Source organism: Choloepus didactylus, chromosome 15 (assembly GCF_015220235.1).
Source record: "Choloepus didactylus isolate mChoDid1 chromosome 15, mChoDid1.pri, whole genome shotgun sequence".
NCBI lineage: Eukaryota > Metazoa > Chordata > Mammalia > Pilosa > Megalonychidae > Choloepus > Choloepus didactylus.
In genome coordinates, this window is record NC_051321.1 from 68409683 (window position 1) to 68435596 (window position 25914).

Genomic DNA, 25914 nt, shown 5'->3' on the forward strand with positions numbered 1-25914 from the left:
AGTCACCCAGGAGCATTCACCCACACAGCTACCTCCCACCCCCAGGCAGGTCTGGGCTTCAGTTAACCTTGGACTTAGCTGCACTTAGAGAAACCAAATTGAACCTTCAGACCTAGTCAGGCTAATGTCCAACACGGGGCCAAACCAAGAGTGTCAGGCGTCCACAAGACCACACTATCAAGACAGTAAGATCTAAAGTCCTCACCTGCCACACATCAAACTTGGAAGGAGGAAGCGGTATTAACAAGACTGAAACCAAATGTGAAAGTAAGTTTTGGCCACAGAGGCAATTTTGCAGTGAGTAATTCAGAATCCTTTTCTAGAAAGAGCTGTGTTCACTAAACATTCTTAAGTATTCTTCTCTTACTGAAGATATTCTAGTGGCCAAACTGACAACTTTTAGAACTCAAATGTGGCTCGAACACAGACTGTACCACATGCTGGTTGTCAGACTGAACAAATCCCAGAGCAAGCAGAGAGCAACATCTGTATTCTGCTGGTGCTGTCAGCAAAACTCTGGCGTCTCCCAATGGCTTGAGGATGCGTGAAGAATGCACATTCGGTTTCTGTCTTATTCCCCACGGTGTTACAGATCCCACATTAAATCAATATACTATATTCAACATCATGGAGATGAAAATCAGTTTGGTTATAGCTGGAAATAAGATTTTAAAATAACAGCCAGTGTGCTCTAGGTTCTGAATCTAGGGGCAGGGAAGGAAAGGAAGAACAAATATCAAAAGGGGTATACGGGTTTGTATATATTATGTCCCCCAGAAAAAGCCATGCTCTTTGATGCAATCTTGTGGGGGCAAACGTATTACTGTTAAGTTGGAAAGTCTGGATTAGGCTGTTTCCATGGAGATGCGCCCATCCAACTGTGGGTGATAACTCTGGCTGGATAATTTCCATGGAGGTGTGGTCCCGCCCATTCAGCATGAGAGACTGGGTGACCCTGGGAGAACAGAAGCTTAACCTCTCTGATCCTCCATTTCCTCCGTGGTAAAATGGGTACAACTGCCGACAAGCCCTGCCTCCCTCGCGGGGTCACCATGAGGAGCAGACAAAACGAGGCAAGTGAAAGTGCTCTGAGTGGCAATGCACTGCCTAAGCTATACAAGCAGCGGGGACAGTACAAACGGAACCTTGGGAAGCGCGGGGGCTCCAGATGGGGGGTGGCTGGGCACTCACCACCGACGGCTGGTTCCACACAGTCTGCAGGCAGTGCTTCACAGCCCCGCAGTCAGCCGCCGTCTTCACATTCTGGCACCACACCACCGAGCCTCTGGTACATTCCTTGAGGCCGAGGACGGGGCTGGCTACAGCTACAAGGAAAACCAAGGAGATGAAGCAGGCCTTTCCCAACACACCAGGTCCACCTTCCTTATCTACTCAGCTTCAGGGCATTTCCACTGGACCTGCTAGCTGGGCCCCCTAACCCAGCAACATGAAATAACAAACCTCAAGAAGCTGTATTTTCATATAAGCCACGGGGCTGGAAGGGACTAATTTATCTAGTACACTTTTTTCCTTTCAAACTATATTGAAACAGTATCGGGTCTTTACATCTTTGTAATCTTGAAAGGTTTCCAGGAAGAAATGAAAACAATCAGGAGAAAAGACTGACAGACTTCACTGTGGAGATTTTAACTTCTGTAGAATGAAAAACAGCCAAAGTTTAAAAATGTAATCTGTAGCAAAGACACCAAAAAGTTCACATCCTCGTAACACAGAACAATGATTCTTAAAGTTGTTCAAGTGGAAGAGGACTTTAAAGAATCTAATTCTACTGTATGAACCTTTTTTTTGCACATGGACAAATCTGCTAGCAGAAAAGGCCATAAAAGCCACTTGTACGTGAAAAGTGAATGCGTCCAGATAAAACCAAGTAAAAGGAGCTTCCTCTATTGAGGCAACTGAGGAAAGAACCTGGGCAGAAGCTACCCACACAAAAAAGGGATTAGGAAACAGTACAGACAAAAGGTTCAACTTCACCTGGAACCAAGGGAAAATCAAGAAGATACCAAATTTTGAAATTTAAATGAACCAAGAAAAAAAGAAAAATGTTTAAGAATTCCTAAACTGACAGTGACAGTAGTAAAAGATGTATTCTTATAAAGCTCATAGCTAATTATTTTAAGAAGTTAAAAAAAAATCCCTCTTCAAAAAGTAAGTCCACTTCTAGAAAAACACCAGAACAAAACAGCAATTCAGAGATAAAATATGACATGCACAAATATTGTGTGTAATTTACAATACTAAAAAAGATGTAATCGGAATGGCCAAAAATAAGACTGGGGAAAAAAATCAATGGCATTCTCACTGAGATACAGTACAGAAGAAAAATATACTTACAAAGCATACAACAGAAAACTAAATTTAAGAAGAGAAAATCAAAACATACAGGTGCTGCATAGACAAAGATCAGAAAAGAGTACACAAAACAAAGCAAGGTGGAACCAGATTTTTTTTTTTTTTTTGGTAGTACCTAACAACATTATGATGTGTGTATATATTTTTTGTACTATTTTACAAACTGCCTTAAGAATGCCTATATTTCTTAAAACAGGTCTATGGTATCCTTGATTTTGGAACAGGAAAATGAGGGGGAGACCCTCAAGCTCACACCTCACCTCTAACTCAATTATTCAGAAACAGAGGAACAGATGACATGAGGCCAAGCTTTGATACCCGATTTCTCAGTGGCAAACTGCAGCAGCAGTGTTAAAGCAACTTTCTTTTCCCATGGAGTCCATTCAAAGGAAAAGCACTAAGGTACCAGAACTTAAATTTGAAACCAAGATAAAAAAAATCTACTTAGTGAATTGCCAAGTTCCTTCCAAGGGACAAATGTGGTCAGCTATAAATAAGAAAGGCTGAGAAGAAAACCCTGCAGTCACCTAAGAAACCTTTTTAGAGCCACAAGAGCCATGCTGTATGTTGCTTCCACTCTTTACACACCGACATACATTTAACACACACTACACACACATGTATATTGGAGGTAGGTGTTCTCCTCTCAGGAGGGAAGGAACTGAAATCCTGCCATTATTAGTTCCACAAGCTATTCACACAAAGAATGAGCCACAGGTCCCCTGAGAGCTCCAGCCAGATTACCTGTGCCCTTTCAGATGCCAGAGCGTGAGTTATGAAGCTGCCGCCCAGGTTTACAGCCTTCCCTGGCCTTTGTAACCAAAATCACAAACACGACCAGTTCACAAACTCGACTGTCAACTGGCCACATTCCAAAAGCTGTTGGACTCGTGTCCATGGGAAAACATGCGCCAGATTCAAAACAGTACCAAGCTCCCCAGGTGGTTCACAGTTTAGTTAACCCATAACAGGGCTGAGCTATGTGGTCCAGCACCTGGTTTGAGGTTCCCAGGGAGCTCCTGAGGGTAAAGACTATGAGGAGTAGGGGAACATGGAGATGGCATGAATGGAAGCCCCAAGACCCAGCAGCTCCCACCACGCCCTCCTAGTACTCCCAAGCTACGCAGCCTGGCTCTACCTACAAATTATGACGAGGAAGCCCAAATAACGAGCAGGAAGCTACCAAATGAGTCTCTTGGCAAACCAGGCAGAGCAACGCACATCTCTCCAGTTATGCACAGGGAAGCCAGAAAGAGGATGAGATGGGACATCCAGCAAACCAGGGCCCAGGGCGAGGACTCATCAAGAAACACAGGGGCAGGTAGATGGTCCTCTGCTGCTCTCCTCCCACTGCCTCTGTACAACCCTGGCCACTTCCTCCATTCTTACAGAGAAGCATTCAAGTCCAGGACAGCTTGGCGTCTTAGCCTGATATTGTCTCTAGATATTGTCTCTAACCATAAACTGGCAATAAGTGACTTAAAGCTCCCTTTGTAGGTTTGGGGACCACAGCTCACCATCATAGCTCTAAGCAAAAAAGAAAAAAAGTCGTCATAGGCTGACGACTCCTAGGAACTCCTAGGAACTTGAAACAGTAATTACTTTCAGGAATGATTTTGTTCTTTGTTTTGGCCTGGTTATTCTGACCTGAAATAATCCTTGGGTATCTACCTCCTTTTATCTGAGATTGGTCCAGCTAGTATAAATCCAGAGCTGTCATTTCCTAATCCCTAAAGGTTGCTGTTAATCACTGGCCAAATGAATCTTAGGGAGAAAAAAAAACTAAGAACATGGTGGGCAAGCCTCTCCTCCAGAGCTAAAGGTAAAAGGAATGCCACGGTGATTCTGGTAGACCTGTAAAGTCATCAGGAGTCCAAATCTAAAACATTGCATGGACACTGAGAAACAAAACTTCAGTCCTAGCTCCTAGAAATTCAGTGCTTGGCAAGGCATCCCCATCTCCCTCCAACCTAAAGCCAGGTTTATAAAGGTGCATATTATTAAAATGTTCTGTGGATGCAAGGAACACAAGAGAGATCTGAGGGCCTAAGATGAGCGAGAGGACAGAGAAAGGCTGCTGCACATCCCTGGGAGACGTGCTGCAAGGCTGGGTGGTGCCAGTGAGTTCCCTGCTGTCGGGGGGCTCCCGTGCTTACTGAGCGCTGATCTCCTGACAGGGACAGGCATGTGTGGCAAACAGTGGGTCAGGACTTTTTTGGGACGTGGATCCCTTTCCCAGAAAATGTATTTACACACAAAACTCTCACACCATTTCCAGGGCTCGTGGGCACAAAACAGGCGTGGTTTTAACCACACAGCTCTGGAGGCAAGGATGTTTTTTCTCCACAGGTGGATAAACAACTTAGATGAATGTGCAATTACAGATCCCACTGGCCAGGCCAAGTGCAAGGCCCACACATGGGAGACCAAGGTGAACAGGCTTGGGCTCCTGGACCTCTAAAAGCAAGAGAGAAGACACCTAGCTAATGGTGACATGGTATGATGCGCAAATCAACAGAAGCATGGGGAAGGGGTTGCGAGATGGGGACAGCAAAGAGAATGGCAAGCAGCCTGGGGAAGGGAGAGGAGGCTTTGCCAAGCGAAATTCGAACTGGCATCTGAAAGATGGGAAATACAAAACACGGCTACATGGAGGAGGGTGGGGAGCTTCAAACATGTGAGGAGAGCAGTTCTTTTTGGCAAAGGGGAAAATTGTTTTCCTTTCTCTTTTCAGGAGAGGGGCAAAGAGAAGGGGCAGAAGCCAGGCCACAAGGGCAAAGACGTCTTATGCTCACTGGGAAGGGCCTCTCCCACCACACTCATCCCTAAGAGGTGGATTCGTTCTGTGGGCAATCTTAGAGGAGCCATTAACCCTGAGTGGGGCCTTCTGAGCAGAACTGGACAAGCAGGCTCATGTTCGTACCTTAAAAGTACAACACTGGCAGCGGTGTGGAAGATGAGCTAAAAAGAATGTGGGAGATACAGATGACCGAGCACCCAACTGGAATGCTAATTCAAAAAAGTTCAAGCAAGAAATGGTGGCAGTAAGCAGTAAGAGGCAAACCAAAAGGTTCCAAAGGAATGACAGACATGAAAATAAAATTCAGGGTTAAATGTGAGGTCTCTGGGGCTAAAAGAGATATGAAACAGCAAGATACGCAACACAAGGATGGAAATGGTGGTCAAAAACTGCAGTGCTCTCATCCCGCAAAAGGGGACGGCAGGGCTTAGGCCACAGGAAGCGGGCAGATCACACCTGAATGCTCTGCTCCCAGCGAGATGGTGACAAATCAGGGCACAGCAGAGTCAGCAAGGTGAGGGCTTGTGAAACCAATCCAAGGAGACCCCAAGAGGACTGGAAATGTTGAACTGAAAGAGAATGTTTCAAAGAAATGCAGTCATCTTCTAACAGATGTGGACACCTTCCATCTGTCACATGGAAACAGGTTTGTTCAGTGTGGTTCCAGACCAAAGACCTCAGGCCAATGGGTAGAGGTTACAGGAAAGCAGATCTGCCTCCTTCTTGCTCAAAGTAAGGAACATATTTAACAACCAATCACAGGAATACAGAAAGGGAATGGTTTGGGGCAGGGGTGACAAATGGGGAGTGAATCCTTAATTAGTGCAGTTTCTGCTTGGGGTGATGAATGGAAGTTTTGGTAATGAGTGATGGTGATGGTACTACAACAATGTGAATGTAATTAATACCACTGAATTGTATTCCTGAAAGAAGTTACAATGGGAAATATTATGTTGTACATAAGTTACTAAAATAAAAGTTTAAAAAAGGGGGGAAGGGTGGGTGGACTACGACCTTAGGTGATGACCTCTCCAACAGTGGAAGCAACCAAGCAGAAACAAAATGCCCAACCTATAAAGAATTCTGTGTAACAGGGATCCTTGGAGTGGTAAACTGAACTACAAGATCACAAGGCTACAGGTCTTAAGTCTTTTAATGAGAGAAATGACATTTGCGCTATTTATAAATAACCATTATATAAGAATCACCCTAAACCATTTTCTGACGAGTTATTGTGAGAATGAGATTAAGTTTAGCTTTCACACAGGACAGGTGTGCCTAGCAGGGTGGGGCAGTTAAGGAATTGGTAGAAGGTTAAAAAGACAAACTGTAATCCAGTCAGTCCCCCTGCATATCCGCCCACTATCTACTATCCTTGCAGGGTGGAGCCTCGGAATAGAGGTTCTCAAAATAGCCTCATAACTTGTTACCAAACTAGCCCAGACTGGCTCTAAAGAGGCCTGGGCATACCCATTATGGTCAGGGGTGATTTGTTCCAAGGGTTCCTAATGTTGCAAATTTGCACAGTATTTGAAATCTTTCCAATTTAGGCGGGCTGCATGTTTCAAATTTGCCCAGGCTAGTTAGGCTTGTCCAATAGAATGTAAACTCTGGAATATCCAGCCAATGGACAAACAGGGGAAGGACTTGCAGTTAGGTTTAGGGAATAAATACTGCTGAATCTACTGTTCTGTGCACCAACCTCCACATTTGGTTGGGTGCCCGTTGTTGCAAGACCGTGAATAAATTCTTTTCTTCTCCACAATCGGGTGAGCATTTGTTCCCTTTTAGGAACAGTGCTTGTTTCTCACATTATTTCTCAAAATGCGCTCCCAGCAAAGCTTTAATCTCTATTCTCATCCTCCCACACTCTGCCCCCAAATACCAACTTCCTCCTCTCTGAGGCACTACACTGACCTCTAAGAAAAAGTTTAGAATGTTTGCCTGGCCCCCTGGAGACTTCTGATTACAGTGTGTCATTACATTAAGACACAAACACCGCTTGAAGCAAATCAAGCACATCCCAGTCCAAGAGAGGGCATGTGAGGCAAAATGCTGGTGTAGGCTGCAATTATAAAAAGACCTCTTCAGAGTCAATAAAACCCTGCAGGAGAATGCCAAATTTCTTGGGTTTTACAGTTTCATTAAGGAAAGGCAGGCCTCCTTTTTTTTTTTTTTTTTTTTTTTTTAACTCTCAGGCTTCAATGGTATTTCCTTAGGAAAGGGATGGACGCTCTGTTGCCTGTTTACTTCCCAGAACTAGAAGTAAAAAAGACACATTCTCGAACCACTCCACATGTAGGTCACTATCAAAAACAGGTCTCAACGGGACTTTACTGTATTGAGAATGGCTGCCACAAACAGATCTGACATCTGCTGTGGGCTTGCGTGTTGGCTCCAATCTCAACTAAAGAAAAAACTCAGTGAAGCAAATGTGCAAGGCGAGCTCCCTACAGCTGTGTGTGTGTACTGTGTGTGTGCTGGGGTGCTCTTGTGACATCTTAGAATGAGGCTTCTATAGCAATTCACACACGATCTAAATGGATTTCAAAACATGGTATAGAGAAAAGAAAACATGATCTGACTCCACTTCTGGTTCTGCAACTTTCTGACCAAATGACCTTAGGCAAATCACTTGTCCAGAGCTTCTCTTTTCATCTGTAAAATGAAGAGGATGCCACTGGTTTCACTGGATTGGTGTGAGAATCAAAACATCATAATACATAAACCCTTTCAACTCCCGAGTACCCAACTATTACGTCCTTACCATTTCTCTGTGTCCACTTATCTCAACTCCCCTACCAAATTGGCTTTGAAATTAGAGAGCAGTGTTCAGATCCTAGCTTTATCACTTCTGATCATGTGACCTTGAGACCTCAGTCTTCTAACTTGGAAAGTAGGCTTATCCTAGAACCCACTCCAAGGGGTCTACAACAATCAAACAAGATTGTAAAACACAAAGGGCAGTGCTGGCACACTGTAAAAGCTCAAGAAAAGCGTAGCAGGAACAACAGTGGGATCTTTTCTCTGATCATTCTCTTTCCCAGAACAGTGCTCCATAAATTGCTGAATCGAGGTTGCTCGTTTGCTTTCTCTGCAAATAGTCTGTTCAAGGACCTGGAGAGCATATTCCAACAGCCTAAGTTGTCTGTTACTCAATTCAAGACCCAGGAGTTGAAGGTGAAGAGTGAAACAGACCACTGGAACAAGCCAAGGGAGTTTAGAGTGTGCCTCCCTCCATGTCCTGATTAAGTGGTTCTTCACGAGAGAGGATGAATTGCCCTGCAGGACACTAACGGCAGGTGGAAGGGCCTCAGTGTTTCATGCCACTGGTGCTTCAGGCTGAACAATATGCAAAGAGCTCCAGTCCCAACAAAGTTGCCATTGTTCAAAATATTTTCAGAACCCACCACCTTTTTTGGAAGACCCACTCCAGAGCTGCATTACTTCAAAACCTCTCCCTTTCTGGAGAGGTGAGGTGGTAATAAGCAACGTGATTACTTCCTGAGTGTTGGGGGTAGCCAGACCTGGACTGAAACCCCTGCTCTGCCATTTAGTAGTCCCAGGACCCAGACAACTTAACGCCACAATTATCTGTGAAATATTGGCAATGATGGTGTCTGTTTCTCAGAAATCCCGTGAGGATTAAATGAGAAAGCACTTTAAGAGTGCCTGGGACCTTTGGTAATGGATAGTAGCAATGGCAGCACAATAATGTGAATGTAATTAACACCCCTGAATTGTATAAACTGGGAAGTGGATAAAATGGGAAATGTTATGTTGTATACATGTTACCACAATTAAAACAAGTGCCTGGTACTTAGGAAGCTCTCTGTTAATTGTACAGCTGTTAATGGTGGGCTTGAGGGGCAGTAACAAGGGGAGGCAGTCACATTCTAATTTTTATATTTTGGAATTATTTAATTTTCCTCTTTTGTTACCTTTGCAATCAAAAAATAATTAAACCCCACAACCTGTTTGGGGGCTAACAACTATCATCCAACTGCAAGTTGCTCCCTTACGTCCACTCTCTCCATCTCCCTTCAGAATAGAACTACAGATTTTTAGCCAACACATGGCTGCCATGATTAAAGACTACATTTCCCAGTCTCCCTGGAGCAGGGTCTGGCCATGTGACCATGTTCTGGCTCATAGGATGTAAGCAAAGGCCTTCACATCTTCCTTTAAAGACAGGCTAGAACTTTAGCAGCCATCTTGGATGAGAAGGAAAAGGGCTGAGCTGGAAGGAGCCTGGGCCCTGGAGACTTCAGGGAGGAGAGAGCAGCACACCAGCCCTGGACTACTTGGCTCCTGAATTTCCCATGACAGAGAAGCACGTCTATCTAATTTAAGTCGCTGTTATTCTTTGTCTGTTGTTTGCAGTCAAACCTAATCCTAAATATACCAGTTTAATCAACATTCACTAGTCTCCAAAAGGCTGAATCTTTACTAGGCTCACTTCCATTGAGGATATTTAAAAGCCCATGTCCACAAGGAAATTACTAAAGATTTCCAAAAATTAACCTAAAAAAAAAAATCTCAAGAAGGAAGGAGACAACCTTTATTATTATTCAGTCATACTGCTGCATGTTTTTCCTTTTGAATATTTTAGGTAACATACTAAATACTCTTCAAGCCTGGCTACCAAAAACAAAAAAAGATATAACAGAAAATGCATGCAGCCTCCTAGCACAACCAGAGCAGGCAGGCATTCCACAAGACAGTGGATCTGCTGCCTGGGTAACACATTGCCATGGCAACAGGCAGGTTGCTAGGAAACCAAGAGATCAACCCCAGGAGGGCAGCATCCACCTCAGGTCCCCTGCACGCAGGCATTTCTCAGAGGAATTCATGCACTTAAAACCCTTAAGAGCAGGAGATAATGCATGGCACTCAACACCACCACCGACTACTCAAATAGCACATTCTATGACAAAGAGCACTTGTCTCTTCTTTAAAGAATCCTTTTGGAAAGCAGTGGGCATCGCAAAATAAAAACACCATCCATTTAATTTCAGAATAGCACTCAGAGGTAGCCTGCCTCAATCTGGAGGAAATGAAGTCTCATCACAAAAGAAATCAGTGCTTGGCCAAAAGGGGGAAGCAAAATGAAACAAAATAAAATTTCAGTGGCTGAAAGATTTCAAATGAAATGGAGAGGTCATTCTGGAGGTTATTCTTAGCATTACACAGATATCCCTTTTAGTTTTTAATGTATTAGAAAAGCTACAAGAAAATACCTGAAACTATTGAACTGCAATCCAGTATCCTTGATTCTTGAAGACAATCGTATAACCATATAACTTCTATGGTGTGACTGTCTGATTGTGAAAACCTTGTGACTCTCACACTCCCTTTATCCAGTATATGAACAGATGAGTAGAAAAATGGAGACAAAAAGCAAATGAATAATGGGGGGGGGGGCAGGTATAAGATGTTTGGGTGTTCTTTTTTACTTTTATTGTTATTCTTATTTTTATTTTTTGGAGTAATGAAAATGTTCAAAAACCTGATCATGGTGATGAATGCAAAACTATATGATGAGACTGTGAACAAATGACTGTACACTTTGGGTGACAGGTATGCGACTATATCTCAACAAAACTGCATTAAAAAAATCAGTGACAATGAAGCTTTTACACTCTCTAGGCTGACATCCATCACCTTTGGCACCAATAAACTGTCACTTAAGACAAAGGTTCTTTCTTCCCTGCTTTTCCCCTCCCATGACAGCCTTGATTTTTCATTTTCTTCCCAAGTCAGATCATTCCAGGGCAAGAAACTATCAACATGGAGAAGGCAATCGAGTCCTCAGATATGCTACCTTGTCCAGTAATGACCGAGAGATTGGGGAGCAAGAAGGCAATCTTTTTAGATTGTGATGCAATGAGCTTAATTCATTTGGGGAAGACAAAATCTTAGCTGGTACTTTCAAGAACACTCCAGTCCAACAAAAACTTCTGCTAAAACAAAGCTCTTCTTCTAAATGTCAACAAATCAGGTGATGATCAGGCATGAACTTAAATCACCTTAGATAAGATTATGCCACAACATCTGACCATGAAAACCCAAACCCTGGCAGGATTGTCCGGGTTCCAACCAGCTGAGCAGGCACAGGTGGGGGAGGGGGGTGGGCAGAGGTGGTTCTAGACATGCAGTGACAGCTGAAAGGGAGCAGGTCTGCAGCCATGTCCCATTGCCAACCCAGGGACTTCAGTATGCTCTACTTGTCATATGATTTTTTATGGACTAAGAAGTTTAAGATACATGTGAGTGTGTCTACTATAAATGTCACCTTTGGCTTATTTTAGTTCCACACTCTCAATGTGTACAATTCTTAATGCCTTCATCTGAAAGACTGAAATCTAATCAGACCAAAGCCTGGGTTAGGGCAAGATATTACAACGTTCCCAGCAGTGCTTTTAGTTGCTCTCATTTTAGAAGACTGTCGTGAGGATTCAACCAATTGATGTACGTAAAAAGCACTTAGAACAGTGCTGGTACATGGTGTCAGCTACTGTGCCCACAGTTCCCTCCAACCAGCTATACAAGCAGTTCTCAAAGTGTGGTCCAAAGAACCCTGAGGGCCCCAGAAATGCTTTCAGGGGGTCCACAAGATTAGAGTTATTTTCATAATATTAAGACATGAGTTGCCTTTTTCACCCATTCACTCACAAATGCACAGTGGAATTTTCCAGAGGTATATGACACATAACAGACAATGCAGAAGCTGTTGGGAATCCAGCTAGAGGCTAAAAGGATTGCAGAAATGTAAAACAAGCCATTCTTCAGACCAAGTATTTGCTTAGGAAAATAGTTATTTTTCATTAAAAGTAAATATTCACAGTAATGTGTAATGGGTTTACCATTATTTTTAAATGATTATTTTCAAATTTTGTCATTTGTAATTTATAACATGATAAATATCAATAGATCCAACCCATATAAACAAAAGTTCTTTGGTGTCCTCAATATCTTCAGCGTGTATGGAATTCCAGAGACCAAAAAGTTTAAGAATGACTAGGCTAGGCATTTAGGAACAATCAACTTCTGGAATCAAAAGGTGGGGGAAAAAACTTCCTCAAACAACAGCTGGTTCCCTTTTCATATTTACCTCAAACCTGAGTCAGGAGGAAGACCTAAGTTATGTTAGTCTCCTGTCCCTACCACCTATATAAATCCTCTCCAGCAGGCTTAGGGTCTCCGTGACCTGGACATGAACTATTATAAAGGTCAACACTTGAGCCCAAAGTCACTCTTGGTTTGGCTGAGTCCTCTATCACAGGACTTGCCCTTGGGAGGACTATTGCTGCAAAGGAGAGGCTAGGACTGCATAATTGTGCCTAAGAGCCTCCTCCCGAATGCCTCTTTGTTGCTCAGATGTGGCCCTCTCTCTCTGGCTAAGCCAACTTGGCAGATGAACTCACTGCCCTCCCCCCTACGTGGGATCTGACACCCAGGGGAGTGAATCTCCCTGGCAACGTGGAATATGGATGGATGAGTAAAATGGGGCAAAAAAAAAAAAAAGAAAAGAAAAAGGCACCCAGTGTTCTTTTTTACTTTAATTATTCTTTTTCACTTTAATTTTTATTCTTATTATTTTGGTGTGTGTGGTAATGAAAATGTTCAAAAATTAATTTTGGTGACAAACGCACAACTATATAATGGTACTGTGAACAACTGATTGTACACTTTCTATGACTGCATGGTATGTGGTATATGAATATATCTCAATAAAATTGAATTTAAAAAAAAAAACAATTTTTCAAAGTTAATTTCAGTAAATAAAAGGCTTTACTGTGATAAAGACTCAGCACTGCTAACATTTAAGTTTCACACATACCAACCTACCTAGACTTTCCTGAGGTGAAGCCTACTTTGCTGCATCTCCCAGCAGCATTCATTTACCAGTGCTGAGCACCTACTACAGGTAACACATTGCAGACACAGCAAGTGACCAAGACAACAAATACCATCCTATGCCAGGCAGTGGTGAGTGCTAAGAAGAGAAAAAGAGCAAGGCTGGAGCACGGTGGCGTGGCTGTTTGAGACACAGCAGTAAGGGAATTCTGCTAAGGTTGCCTCCGAGCAGGGACCTGAATGACTAGAGGGAGCAACCACATTATTTGGGGGAGGAAGATGCTCCAGAGAGAAGGACAACACAGGCTCCGTCCAGGAGGCTGGGCAGCAGCCCCAACAAGAGATAGAGAATTCTGAGGCAGCTAGGGCCAGATGACCTGCAACCTTGCAGGACCAACTTTGGGTTTTATTCCCAGTGCAAAAGGGCCACCTGGCTCTGGTGTCAGTGCCTGGATGAGACCTACAGGTGCAGAGCAGTGCACCATCACAGTTGCTAAAGGACTTGTTTTCTCCACTGTGATCACGAAGACTCGTCAAAGAAACTTTCTATAGCATCTCTCTTCCAATCTTATTTATGAAGTTTCCTCTAACATAAATAACCTCTTCTCAAAAGGAGTACCTATCCAAATACAGCTAGAATTCACAATTTTAAAATTTAGGAATGTCATTAGAATTCATCTCACTGTTTATGAAATCACACAGATGTCCATGAGACATTAACTAATTTGATACAGCCACACAACAAACCACTCTGCACTATTTTTTCAACAGTTGGGAGGTAGGAGGGGATGTAGGAGACATCACGACTAAATGCAATGCGGTACAGTGGATTGGATCCAGGAAAAGAAAAATGACAATGGGAAAACTGGTGAAATCCAAATAAAGTTTGCAGTCTAGTTAACAGTACTGTACCAATGTTATTTTCTCCATTTTCACAAATGTACAGTGGTTACAGTACAAGAAGCTGGGTGAAAGAGATATACAAATTCTGTATTATTTTTTAACTTTTCTGTAAAACTAAAATTATTCCAGTATTTTAAAAGTTAAAAAAAAATTACTAGCTTTGTCTGTACTAGCATGGAATGATCTCCAAGATATTTTAAGAAAATAAAGGAAAATGAAAACAACTTCACCATTTTACTCTCATAAAATGGGCAAAATTTAAAGTCTGACAACATCAAATGTTAATGAGGAAGTGCAGGAACTGGACATTTTATATTCTGAGGGAATATAGACTGCCAAATCACTTTGGAGAACAATTCGGCCATTTCTAGTTAAGTTGAAAATATGAAAACGCTCCCTAGGCCACTGTGTTCCTGGGTATATCCCCTAGAGAAGTTTTGTGTCCATGTACAAAGGAGACCTGTACAAGAAGGTTTACAGTAGCAAGTTTGTAACAGAAAAAAAAAAAAACTGGAAACAATCTAATGTCTATTAATAAAATGGAGTATTGATATAATGATATAAATGGAATACTACATCGTAGTGAAAATGAATGAAACAGAACTACATATAACAACATGGATGAACCTCACCAGCAAAAACAAACTAACCTGAGAATATATACAGCATCTGTAAAATGTTTAAAATATGCAAAACAAGACTATACATACATACATACTATACATACATATACACACTTAGATGTAGAAAAGTATAAAGACCTACAGGGGAATGATGGTAAACACCACGCCCAGAAAACTCCCTATGGAGGGAGACTAGGTTCTGCTTATTAACCTGGGTGTTGTATACATGGGCGTTCAGGAGGATTACTCTTCCGCTTTTCTGGATGCCTAAAATGCTCCAGTTTAGAAAACAGAAAAGGGGCAAAGCAGTGTAACTATGCTACCATTTGTGTTCAAAAGAAAAATGAACAGGAAATCACATGCACACAGCCACCTGTGTGTACCCCTGGATGGCTCCTCAAGGAGCTGGTTAACAGGCTGGCTGTCTCTGGGGGGGCCTGGAGGGCAGCAGTGGGAGAGAGCCATACTTTCTTCTCCACACCATTATACTGCTTGAACTTGTTTACTAGAGCACCTTTCTATTCTGCACTAAAGAGCTCACCTCCATCTGTGGACTGGAGGGCTTGAACACTCTCCCCAGGTCCTGCAGTTAAGACAATGGGCCTTGAACCTGAGCAGTCAGGTTACCAGGAACCAACCAGGAGATCTGCTGGCTGCTCCAGTATCAGAATGACCTAGTAGGTAAGCCTAATTTGCCTGCCTAGAGTATAAACTCCCAATACCCTCCAAACTGCTGTCTGCCTAGCCTGGTTTGTTCACGTGACCCAGTAACTATGTTCGGAGTATCTATTTACAGGACGATTTAATTTTGCTTTGCTTGTTAAACTTATGACATAATCTTTGAGATGAAAGACGACCAGGGGAAATCACAAAATCAAGGGCAGAGGAGAGTCGCTGTACTAGTGGACAAGGACGTTGACAAATACAATAGTGGAGCAGCATTATCATTAGTGGAACATTAGCAAACACCTCCCTTTCATATACCATCTTGTTATTACAGCCTCTCAGCAACCTGACGAGATAAGAACGGTGATTAATCCATTTTACAGACGTGGAAAGGGGAGTCATGTGGGAGTTTAAGTAATTTGGCCAAGGTCATACTGCTAGTATATGAGACACGATAAAGTTAAACCTCTATTCCACTGTATTATCTCAGTTCCAACATAAAGAATCACAAATTACACAAGAACACATGGAATTTGGATAGTTTCTTTCTTTATTTTTTTATTTTTTTTGAGTGCACAGGCCATAACCCAGATTTTTTTGGAACTTCAAGGAATTAAAAATAAAGCAATCAGTACTTTTGCAACAGCCAAATTCTTCATCCCAATCACTATTTTTATCATCATTGCTTTAAAATGATTAAAAAAAAAAAGCAATCAGGTCGATGTAATTAGTACTCTCTTCTGTTGAAAATCTAAGCCCTCCTTTCTGGTGGCAAAATCAAACAGGAGACAGACAGTAGGCGAGGAGCCTGTTAGCCAGTAACCTAGAATGAACCTGCCTCAAAGAGCTGCCACAGTAACGGAGTGTGTGGATGGTCATTACACTGTGAATGTAACTAACACCACTGAACCGTATACTTGGAAGTGGTTAAAACGGGAAATGTTATGTTGCACATGTTACTGCAATTAAAAAAAAAAAAAAAAGCTTCCCCCCACACACTGTCCAAGTGGCTTGGTCTTGGCTAGAGAACTTCCCATCCCTCACTAGGGGCTTTCCCCAGCCTGCCTCTTCCCGCTCCACTCAGGCCCCAGCCAGCTGTATGGCCATGACAGTTTCATACTCCAAGAAAACAGAGGAGCAAGTCCCCCTTCCTCTGATCTACCAAAATCCACTCCACTCAAGCCAACACCCTTCCACTCTCATAGCAGCTATTCACCAAAATGCAAGTAAAGACTTGCCAATGTGTTGATTAGTTAATTTAAAAAAACAAAACAAACAAACAAACAAAAAACCACCTTTGTGGTTTCCACTGAATAAAACTGGTTTACTATTGATAAACAGGGAGTTATCCAAAATTCCTGGCAGGTGAGCCACGGAGTTCTTGATATTCAGAAGGCTAGATCATTAAGTCATGTCTCCCATAAAAAAATAAATAAAGTCAACAAATTATACATCCACGCATTCCCTAGAGAACCTTCCCCCCTCAATGGTGCGCAAACACCATTCAGGAGATTAGCCACTACACAAAAACTAGGAGTAAGGGCAGCTATGCTTCAGTGAGCACTTTCTACCTGTCAGGCACTGTGCCATACGCTTCACATATATCACCTCATTAATACAGAACTTGCCTTTTTCCACCAGAGGGAACAACTCAAAAGTATGTCCTTACTGCATGATTCCATTTATACAGAGTTCAAAAACAGCAGGATCAACCTATGGTGTTAAGAAGTTAACAAGTTAACAAAGTGCTTTCCTCTGGGGCAAGTAAAACAGGGCAGTGGATGGGTTCTGGGTGCTGGTAATGCAGACTCCCGGACCTTGGCTTGGCGGCTGGTTACGTGGGTATATTCACTCTGTTATAATCCATCAAGCCTTTCAGGTAAAATCTGCATGTTTTTCAGTATGTAAATTACAACTCACTAAACCATTAATAAGAGGTACATCTTGGTGGAGGGATGTGAAAAGAGCAAGCACTACCAGGAGTCCTGGGTTCTAGTCCTAGCTTCCCCACAAGATAGCCTATCAAATATTTGGGCGAGTCACCCCTGGCGGCCTCCGTGTCTTTATCCTTTATAAGAAGTTGAATTAGGTACTCTCCAATTCTTTCCTTATACCATCACTTCACTTTCTTTTTTTTGGATAGGTTAAAAAAATAACTCTACAATCAGGATGGTCATTATAACAGGAAAGGAGCACCATATTGAAATGGCAAGTTCTAAGAGCTCCGAGGGAGCACTGACTGCAGTCACCACGGACCTTTAGTAATAAATACGCTATCAATGTTAGTAGGAATTTTTTGGAATAACATTTCTAAAATACAACCAGAGGGCCAAAGCTACCAAGGCAAACCCACACACCGTGTGATCAGCACAACCTTGGCATAATCCTATATACCAGAGGTAGACTGTACATCTCCAAAGAAACAATTTAGTCCCTTATTAGGTGATTTGAGTGACTCAACAATTCTAAAAGTCTTGTGAAGAATGACTCACTGCCAACATGAATTATTTGATACCGTACAACAAAAATTGTTTTGAATCAATATAGACAATAGCTTTAGATTATTATGCAGACCATGGAATAACAAGCAGTGTCAACTGCTTAACTATAAAACCAAAAGTCATCTTTATAAGCAGATCAATTTCATAGTCTACAAGTAAAACAAAGAGCTCAGTTGAAGGTCAAGATGTTCTTGGGAGTTGCTGAAAGTTGACATGAGAAAAAAAAAATTTCAATCTATTTCACCCGTAATTAAGTATCTTCTTTTTTGGTTTATTACCAACACTGTCATCCACCTTGTTACTGTTACTGTTTATTAAAATCCGGGAGGCTGCATGAGTTAGAATGGAAGCTAGCCCCTAAATTAGTTACTAAGAAACGGTGTAACTTAGTACTGAACATTTGAAGTTTGTGAAGCTAAATAAGACCAGGTTTTATTTTCTTCAGAGGATATAGATCAAAGACTCAGAGACCCAGACTTGGGATTCTCTCAGTATAGAAATCATAACCTCTCAGTATAGAAATCATAATCTCTCAGTAAAGAACTCATAATCTGGCTCTGCAATGATCGAAGTACAGAATTTTGGTAATTATGCAATTCCACTCCTTTTCTCTTTACCTTGATATCAACAAGGTGAAAATATGAGGGCAAGAGTTAGAAAAATGAAGGAAGTCATGTGACAGTACAGAATTTGTCAAAGGGAGGGCAGGAGGGCAGAGGGAGGGCAGAGGGCCCCTTCTAACTCCAAGTAGGCTGTGCAGCTGGTTCCCAAGCATCACCTTCTTAACCGACGTTGTTTTCACACCCATCAGCACTATTTCAGGACAACAAAGAGGTATAAGAATATTGTCTGAACACATCAGCTTCTCAAGTACTTACATTTTCCCAAAAATAAAGGCCACTGCTAAAAGTGGGCAATGACCTCTGATTGTCCAAGGCAGAGCAATGAGGAATCCATTGCAAAATAATCACCACCACGAAACCCCGTGTCACCTTCAAGATGTAAGATTAGGAGTGAACACATATATGCAAAGATGAACAGCAGATTATATATTTACGTGCTTCCTGCAACTTCAATACCCTTAAAATTCTAGGGCAACTGAGGTCAAGGGCCAATATTATGTCCTGCTAGAGGGGGCTCCAGGCCATCTCGATCACGTGCGCCCAGCAAAGGCACAACAAGGCTGCGGAAGGCGTCGCCTGCCACCCCGCCCCAATGGCTGGAAGGGCAACCTGAGGGAAGGCCCCGGGAGACTCCAGCCGCGCAGGCACCACGCCAGGCCCTGAGGGACCTGACACTTCCCCGGCCCCACCCGCTCCGCCCAGTCGCCCCCGGGCCACGCCGGGAAGCTTCGGCAGTCGGTTTCCAGCCCCCTCGACCACCCCTATGGGGCCCGGCCCGACGCATGCGCCTGCGCACCTGCGCGCCCCTCGCGAACACGGGTTGGGGAGCCGGCTGACGCGTGAGGCGCCGTACAGCCGGTAACCCGGACACCGCATTCTTCGGGGGACCCCTTCCCCAGACCGGGAGTGCCGGGGCTTACCCGCGCCTAGAAGGCTAGCCAGGAGGAAAACAGCGAACATCGTGCAAGCAGGCTCCGCAGTCTGCAATGCAGAACGTCAGCTGATCTTCCCCAATATAAACCTGCCCCGCCCCGAAGCCGCCCCGAAGCCGCCCACTGCGCAGGCGCAAACGACGCCGCGGCCCGCCCTGCCTGGGCTCCTCCCGCAACCTGACTCAGCGCCGCGCAGGGCGCCTGCGCGACGAGGCGGTGGAAAGGAGGAGGGGAGGAAAAAGGGGGAGGGGTGTTAGTTGACTGTCGCTTAGGGATTATATATATAAAGTATCTTTTAAGCCTCACATTTTTTGCTGTGAGGTAGGTATTTTTACAGATGAGATGAGAATTGAGACTCCAAAAGGTTAATGACTTACCCAAGATCTCACGGTCAAGTTTTAATCTCGTCACTTGACCCGCAAGTCACCTAAATCATGTTATTATTATTTGCCTGGCTGCCGTCAGCCTGTAGCTACGTTCTGTGCCCTGCTTTTCCCTCTTAACATTCCCTTGCTCTTGTGACCCACCGACTGGGTTTTCAATATCATATACAGCTCCTCCCAACGCTCTATTATGGTTGCCCAACTGTTGCTTGGAGTTGAAGTAATGCAGGAAAGAGACTAAGCAGTAAGGTGGGGAGAGAATAGGAAGTGCCTCAGCCGTTGGAGAAGGGGGCAAGAAGCAAAGCCTGAATTTGAGAACCCAGATAAAAAAGGGGCCAGGGGCCTTGCTGGAGAAGGAAACAGCAACACGCAGCTCAGCCCTCTATCCTCACCTCACTCCAGAACACGAAAGGCCCTAGTGGCCCACATAAAACTCCTCACCCTCTACCTATGGCTTACTTTGTCTGGTTCCAAGATGCTTGGGGGTCAGGATATGCTTTGTGTCCACCCAGGCCTGGCTGGGAGCAAAGGGGGTGAGCTTCCCCCCATTGTCACTTTCCCCTCCCCCTCCCCATCGATTGTGCAAGACAGAGCAATGAGGAACCCATTGCAAAATAATCAGGGTCAAGAAACCCCATATCACCTTCAAGATATAAGATTAGCAGAGATGAACAACCCAGATTATATCTTTATGTGCTTCCTGCAACTTCAATACCCTTAAAACTCTAGGGCAACTCCAAGGGAAAGAAAGAAGATGAATCTCAACAATGAGCAGGCCCTTAGAGGTCATCCAGTCCCATTCCATCATTGTACTGATGGGGAAACTGAGGTCTCGAGAGGGAAAGGCATTTGCCCAAGGTCACACAGATCTCCTGACCCAGGAGGGACAAAACCAGGGTTCTCCCACCTCCCACAGTCTGCAATAATTTCTCAGAGGAATAGTTCACAGACAGGTCTCAGAAACTTTGGTTCTCCTCCCCAGCCATTCTCCCACACAAATGGTCCTTCTTCCCCCAGGGAGCTGGATGAGGAAGTGTGCACCACATTGGGGAATGTTCGATGGGTCACTACAGGTAGGGAAGGAGCTGAGTAAAGTTGGGACAAGACCAGCTGCCCCATCTGCAGGCCTCCCCAGGCTAGGCACAAGCTTGGAGCAGACCACTCCAGCAACCACATAAAGGCAGTGGAGGTGGGCTCTAGGACAAGCCCTCCTCCCCCCAGCTCCTTGCTGATGGAGAAGGCAACGCACCCGGTGTTCTGTGCACAGGTTACAGGACTCCAAGCCAAAAGGATTCTTAGAGACCTTCAGAGCATACCCTTTCATTTTGCAGATACAGAAAACTGAAGATCACAGTGTTAAAGAGAACTCAGAGCTAGTTGATCACACAGCCTGCAGCAATCAGGCCTCTGTTTGAATACTCCCTTCCTCATGACTAGAGGAGTTTCAGTGTTTACGACAAGAACTTTTGACGCCTTAATTTCTTCACCTGTAACGTAACAGTAATAAGCTGACTTCTCTGTCTCCTCCTGAACCTTGTAAGGCCAGAATTTTAATCAAGAATATAAAAGCAGTAAGTGGATTATTGTACTTTTTCACCAAGTCAGTGGAGGCTTAAATCCTCTGAAAATATTTTAACCACCTGTGCACAGGCAACAAGCACTATGAAGCTATTCGTAGCCTTTGACCTTGTAATACCCTCCCTGGCTAGATGCCCTGTGGGGAAAGAATCCAGAAGCTAAGAGGTATTTTATCCTAAGTGTTCACAGAAGGGCCATTTATAGCAACAGAAACTGGAAAAACCCCAGACACTGAACAATGATAGAATGACTAAGGAAACCAGGCCCAGCTCAATGCAGCTTTGAAGCACGAGACCGAGGCTGCAAACGCTGGTGTGAAACAGGCCTGAGAAGGAAGCAGGTTCCAAAAAATATGGACAGGGGAAGGGCCCAGAGCCCCATGTCCTAGTTCAAACCCTGCAACTGACTTCCCAGAGGGGACCGCAGAGCCTGAGAGGAGGGAGCTTCAGGGTCATCTGGTTCAGGCGGCACCACAGAAGAAGGGGCGCCCTGAGGGAGCCCCGGCCCTCCTGCCAGTGGTTCTCAGAAGTGGGAAGATTTTCAGTAAAAAGAGGAACAGGGAATAGGAGGTGGGAGAGCCTACTGACTTTGGGCTGATGCATCTTTGCATTATTCCATGCATTACAATGTCTACACACTACTTTATAATTTTTAAAGAAAAAAATTAACACAGGAAAATTGAAAAGAGGAAAAAAAAAAAAAATCCCCTTCACCTCTACCCTGCTGTAAGCTCAAGTTTTCAGGGAACCAAAAAGATATTTTTCTTCAGAAATAGCCACACCAGAGACCCTAGCAGGGTTCCTGGCAGCTTTCCAGTTCTGGGTCCCAGTTCCATATGAGACTCTTACTTTTAGTCCCTGGGACCTCTTGAAACCACCCCTTCCTCTCTCACCATCTGCCATTTCCTTTTAATGAATCCCCTTTTGGCCCCAGAGAGCTTCCATCTGGTGCTGTTTCTACAACCAAACAGCAGAGGCAGCTGTGGCCTCCACCGTGAAGGCCCAGCCCACCTGCCTGGCCCCAAAGCTCCACTCTGGCTCCCCAAAAGCCACCCCGGAATGGCCTCATGTCCCAGAATGGCCCTGTCTCTATGTCCAAACACTGCCGCTTCCCCACCTGCTCAGGCTCCTTCCCCCTCCAGCAACCTCCTCAGTAAGACCTCTCAGGCCCTCCTGCCTGTGATAGCTGAATAAGTAGAAAAAATACTCAGTATAATGATTTAGCTGGAAAATGCTTGGTATAGTCTAAAAAAAGAAAAAAAATTTATGGTCACTTCACTCAAGCAGCCTTGAGTTATTCTAAGCATTCTGTGCCCTTGTTAAAATGATTTGATGTTGCTCTCATCTCAACAACAACAGAAAAACTTGCTCTTTGTTCCAGCTTTGCCTGCAGGAGAATATAATCCATAACCAATGCCTTCTTTTCTTGAAAAACAAGCCTGAGTGAGGGGAGGAGTTCAGGATAACAGGAGATATGACCAAACAGCTTTTTGTCTTCTATTTTTTTCCCTTTTTTTTCCTTCTGGATTCTGGCCATTTCTTTGTCTGTTCAGGGTTATAAAAGCCCAAACCACTGTTCTCACTCTGAACTGGTCTTGGAAAGTTTTTTTTGCCTCCAGTTCCTTGTTGATGCATCTTCAATAAACTCACTTCTCACCAAAGCAAAGGGACTTGTTTCTCTGCTTGATGTGGGATCAGATAGGCCTGACTATTTAGGACTGTATTTTCTGAGGGTAACACCTGCGTGGCCTTCTGGCCCAGTGTGGACTCCTCAGACCACCACTCAAGAAAGTCTTGGCCCTTCCCAGTCCACTCTCTTCCAATTCCCAGCCTTAGGCAGACAAACTTTCTGATTTTTCCTCTTCTACCCCCACCTCCCCTGGGCTGCTAGAGAAATCACTGCTCCCGGCCAGAATTCACCAAACCCTGCCCCCTGTGCTGCTTAGCAACTAATTAGCCATCATTTGTGGCAGACGCTGCTATTGTTTCCTAACTTCCCCATTCCCTTCCTCCTTGATAGTAATCAAACCCCCTATTTCTAGCTGGGTCCATGGACACCCAGAATAAAGACTACATTTCCCAGTCACCTCCCTTGCAGTTAGGTGTAACCATAGGACTACATTCTGGCCAATGAAATGAAAGAACAATTGTCCATTTTGTGACTTCTGGGTACTGTTCTTAAAAGGAAGGCAGAAATCCAGTGAAAAATTGAAATATTCAACAATCGATACTGCCATAGTGCTGGAGGAATGTCCTACAAGACCCCAACCAAGCCAGGTTGCTGTCTTCGAGGAGTGGGTAGTCCCAGAGGAGGAGCCAGAGTGGCCAAGACTGCATGGGGTGAGCATCAGTTGATGAGCTATTTATCAACTGATATAAAAAAAATTCAATATTTTAACTTCTGGTACAGCTGTACTGCTGTGTACCAGCTAAATATAAGACCCAGATACAATCCCTTTCTTCTTCCCGTTTGGCTAGAATGTGGGCATGATGGCAGGAGCTCAAGCATCCTTCCTGTACCATGAGATGGAAGATTTTTTGAGGATAACAGAGCAAGAAGACAGAAGACTGTGTCCCTGATGATTATACCTGCTCTAGACCATCCACCTCCATACTTTGTTTACATAAAGGAACTCATATCTTATATACGCTTTCAGTAACTTGAGTTTTCTGTTACATTCCAGATCTCCTCTACAGTGCTCAAGCCCTCAACTCATCTTTATTTACTTCTTTCTCATTTCCAACTTTATCCCTTCCTTTCTGTCTCTGAGGTGGAAATGTCCTTTCTCTTTATGAGGCTGAAGTTCAACCACTAAGATAAGCATTCGCTTATCTTCTCCTCTGAGCTCAAGGACAGAGCTGATATTCTGTCCATTCTGATTGTTTGGTGCTACCAATTGTTAAATATTTTTAATATCTTCCCTGTAGCACTTTGCTCCATCAGTTGCCTTTCAGTCTCCACCTTGCCATTGACTCCTCCCCATCAGGTTACAAATATGCTCACGTCTCTCCTAAAGAATCCTAAAAGGAGTCTTTCCTCACCCCTGACCTTCACTTAAGGCACTGAGCTTTCTCTTACCTTCCCTTCATTGTCCCGCTTGAGTCACCCACTTCCCCTCCCAAGTCTGACCCAGCCCTCCACTCCACCCAATGGTTTTTTCAAATTAGACAGTGAATTGTAAAGTCCTCCGGTATCTCTCTTTCTCTCTAGCCTCTGACAGAGGGTCTGTTCCTCCTTCCTACAATTGTCCCCACTTCCAGCTTCAGTGACACAGCACCCACCACCCTACAGGGATGGCGCAAGCCCCCTCCCCACAGAACTCAACTTCCGAAGCCTTCTCAAGGCAGTCCCCCAGCTGCTTTTACCAACCGATGAAAGTTGGCGCTTGGATTGATATACACTTGCCATCTTCCATGGGCAGGGCTCCCTGGGAAACAACTCTGAGGCTGAGATTTGTGGGTGGAAGGTTTACTGGGGCATGCTCTCAGGACCAAATGTGATGGAGTTGCACCAGAGGCCTCAGCCCATCCCACATTGCCGGGATGGCCCCGCAGGGCTGTCTTCAATTGAGGGAAGGAGGCTGGGCCTTTATACAAGAGGTAATATGGCCCCAGGGGTGGGGGTATGACCTTGCGCGAGTAATTTCTGGAGGGCACAGTCAGGAGCCCTCAGCAGGCCACCTCCTAGCAGCCAGGGAATGAGAGCCTTAGTCTGAAAGGGGCATCTGGGTATTGCACTAAACCACTACCACCCCTGCCCACTTGTTTGTCCTACTTCTCTGACCATCTCTTTTCAGAACATAAAGCCTTGGCCCTAACCCAACTCTGCAATCTCTGTTTCCTCAAACTCCCCAGCCTTGCCCTCCATCCCACAGTTCCAGCCACCTTGACCCACATGCTCTGTGATTCCCTAAATAAGCTACATAGTTTCCTGTCTATGTGCTCCTGCAAATACCTTCTCCCCTTCCTCAAATTCCCTTTCCTTCCAGGCAGGACTGTGGCTGCCTGAGCCAATCACGTGCTGTCTGGGAAGGCCTGGCAGGAGCTGCTGAGAAAGAGTGTGGGTTGGTGACTCAGCAACAGCAGGGGCTGTGAAGCAGACAGGAGCTGCTGAGTCACTCTCTGTGAGAAAGCCTGCAATTGCATGAGGTCAGAGCTCATTTGAACATCTGATGGCAGCTGTGAAACTCACCAGAAAAATGCTCAGATGCAACACTTTGCACACAGTTTCAGGAGGTTCTCAGACCTCCAGCATCTATCTGTGGACTCTAAAACAAGATCCTCAGGAAACCCAAATTGAGGAAGTGACTTAACCAGATCACAAAGACAGTAAATAACAGAACTGGGATCAGATCTGGCTCTCCTGTATTCTAGTCCTCTGGATTTATCAGCTAATATCTGCATCTCAAAACCTACCAAAACCTCCCCCCATTTCAAGGCATTTTGCCTCCTGTGGGAAGCGTCTCTGCACCCTGTAGTCTCTGGGATCTCTTTCTTCCTCCAATTTCTGGAGCATCTTGAAGCCCTAGCTCCAGGCCAAGCTTGGAGGGGGAACAGTAACAATGAGATCAGACTAAATGGTTCCTGAGGCTGAAAGGACAGCAAGAACTGGGCTATAATCAAATTAACTACAATTAGCATATTGAAAAATTGAGTCCTCCTTAGGAGCTTGG

The 25914-nt window shown here is 44.2% G+C and overlaps 1 protein-coding gene across 3 annotated transcripts in view; it reads right to left on the bottom strand.

The window, feature by feature from the left end:
• The window catches only part of LOC119510209 (prosaposin), a 33941-nt gene extending 14543 nt beyond the window's left edge, over positions 1-19398 (bottom strand). For all 3 annotated transcript variants that reach the window (XM_037804414.1, XM_037804413.1, XM_037804412.1), the window contains exons 1-2: positions 19270-19398; positions 1192-1325 (exon numbers count right to left, since the gene is read on the bottom strand). In XM_037804414.1, the coding sequence (XP_037660342.1) occupies positions 1192-1325; positions 19270-19309 (174 nt within the window). In that variant the 5' untranslated portion in view covers positions 19310-19398. The remainder of the gene's footprint in view (positions 1-1191; positions 1326-19269) is intronic.
• Positions 19399-25914: the final 6516 nt, after the last annotated feature.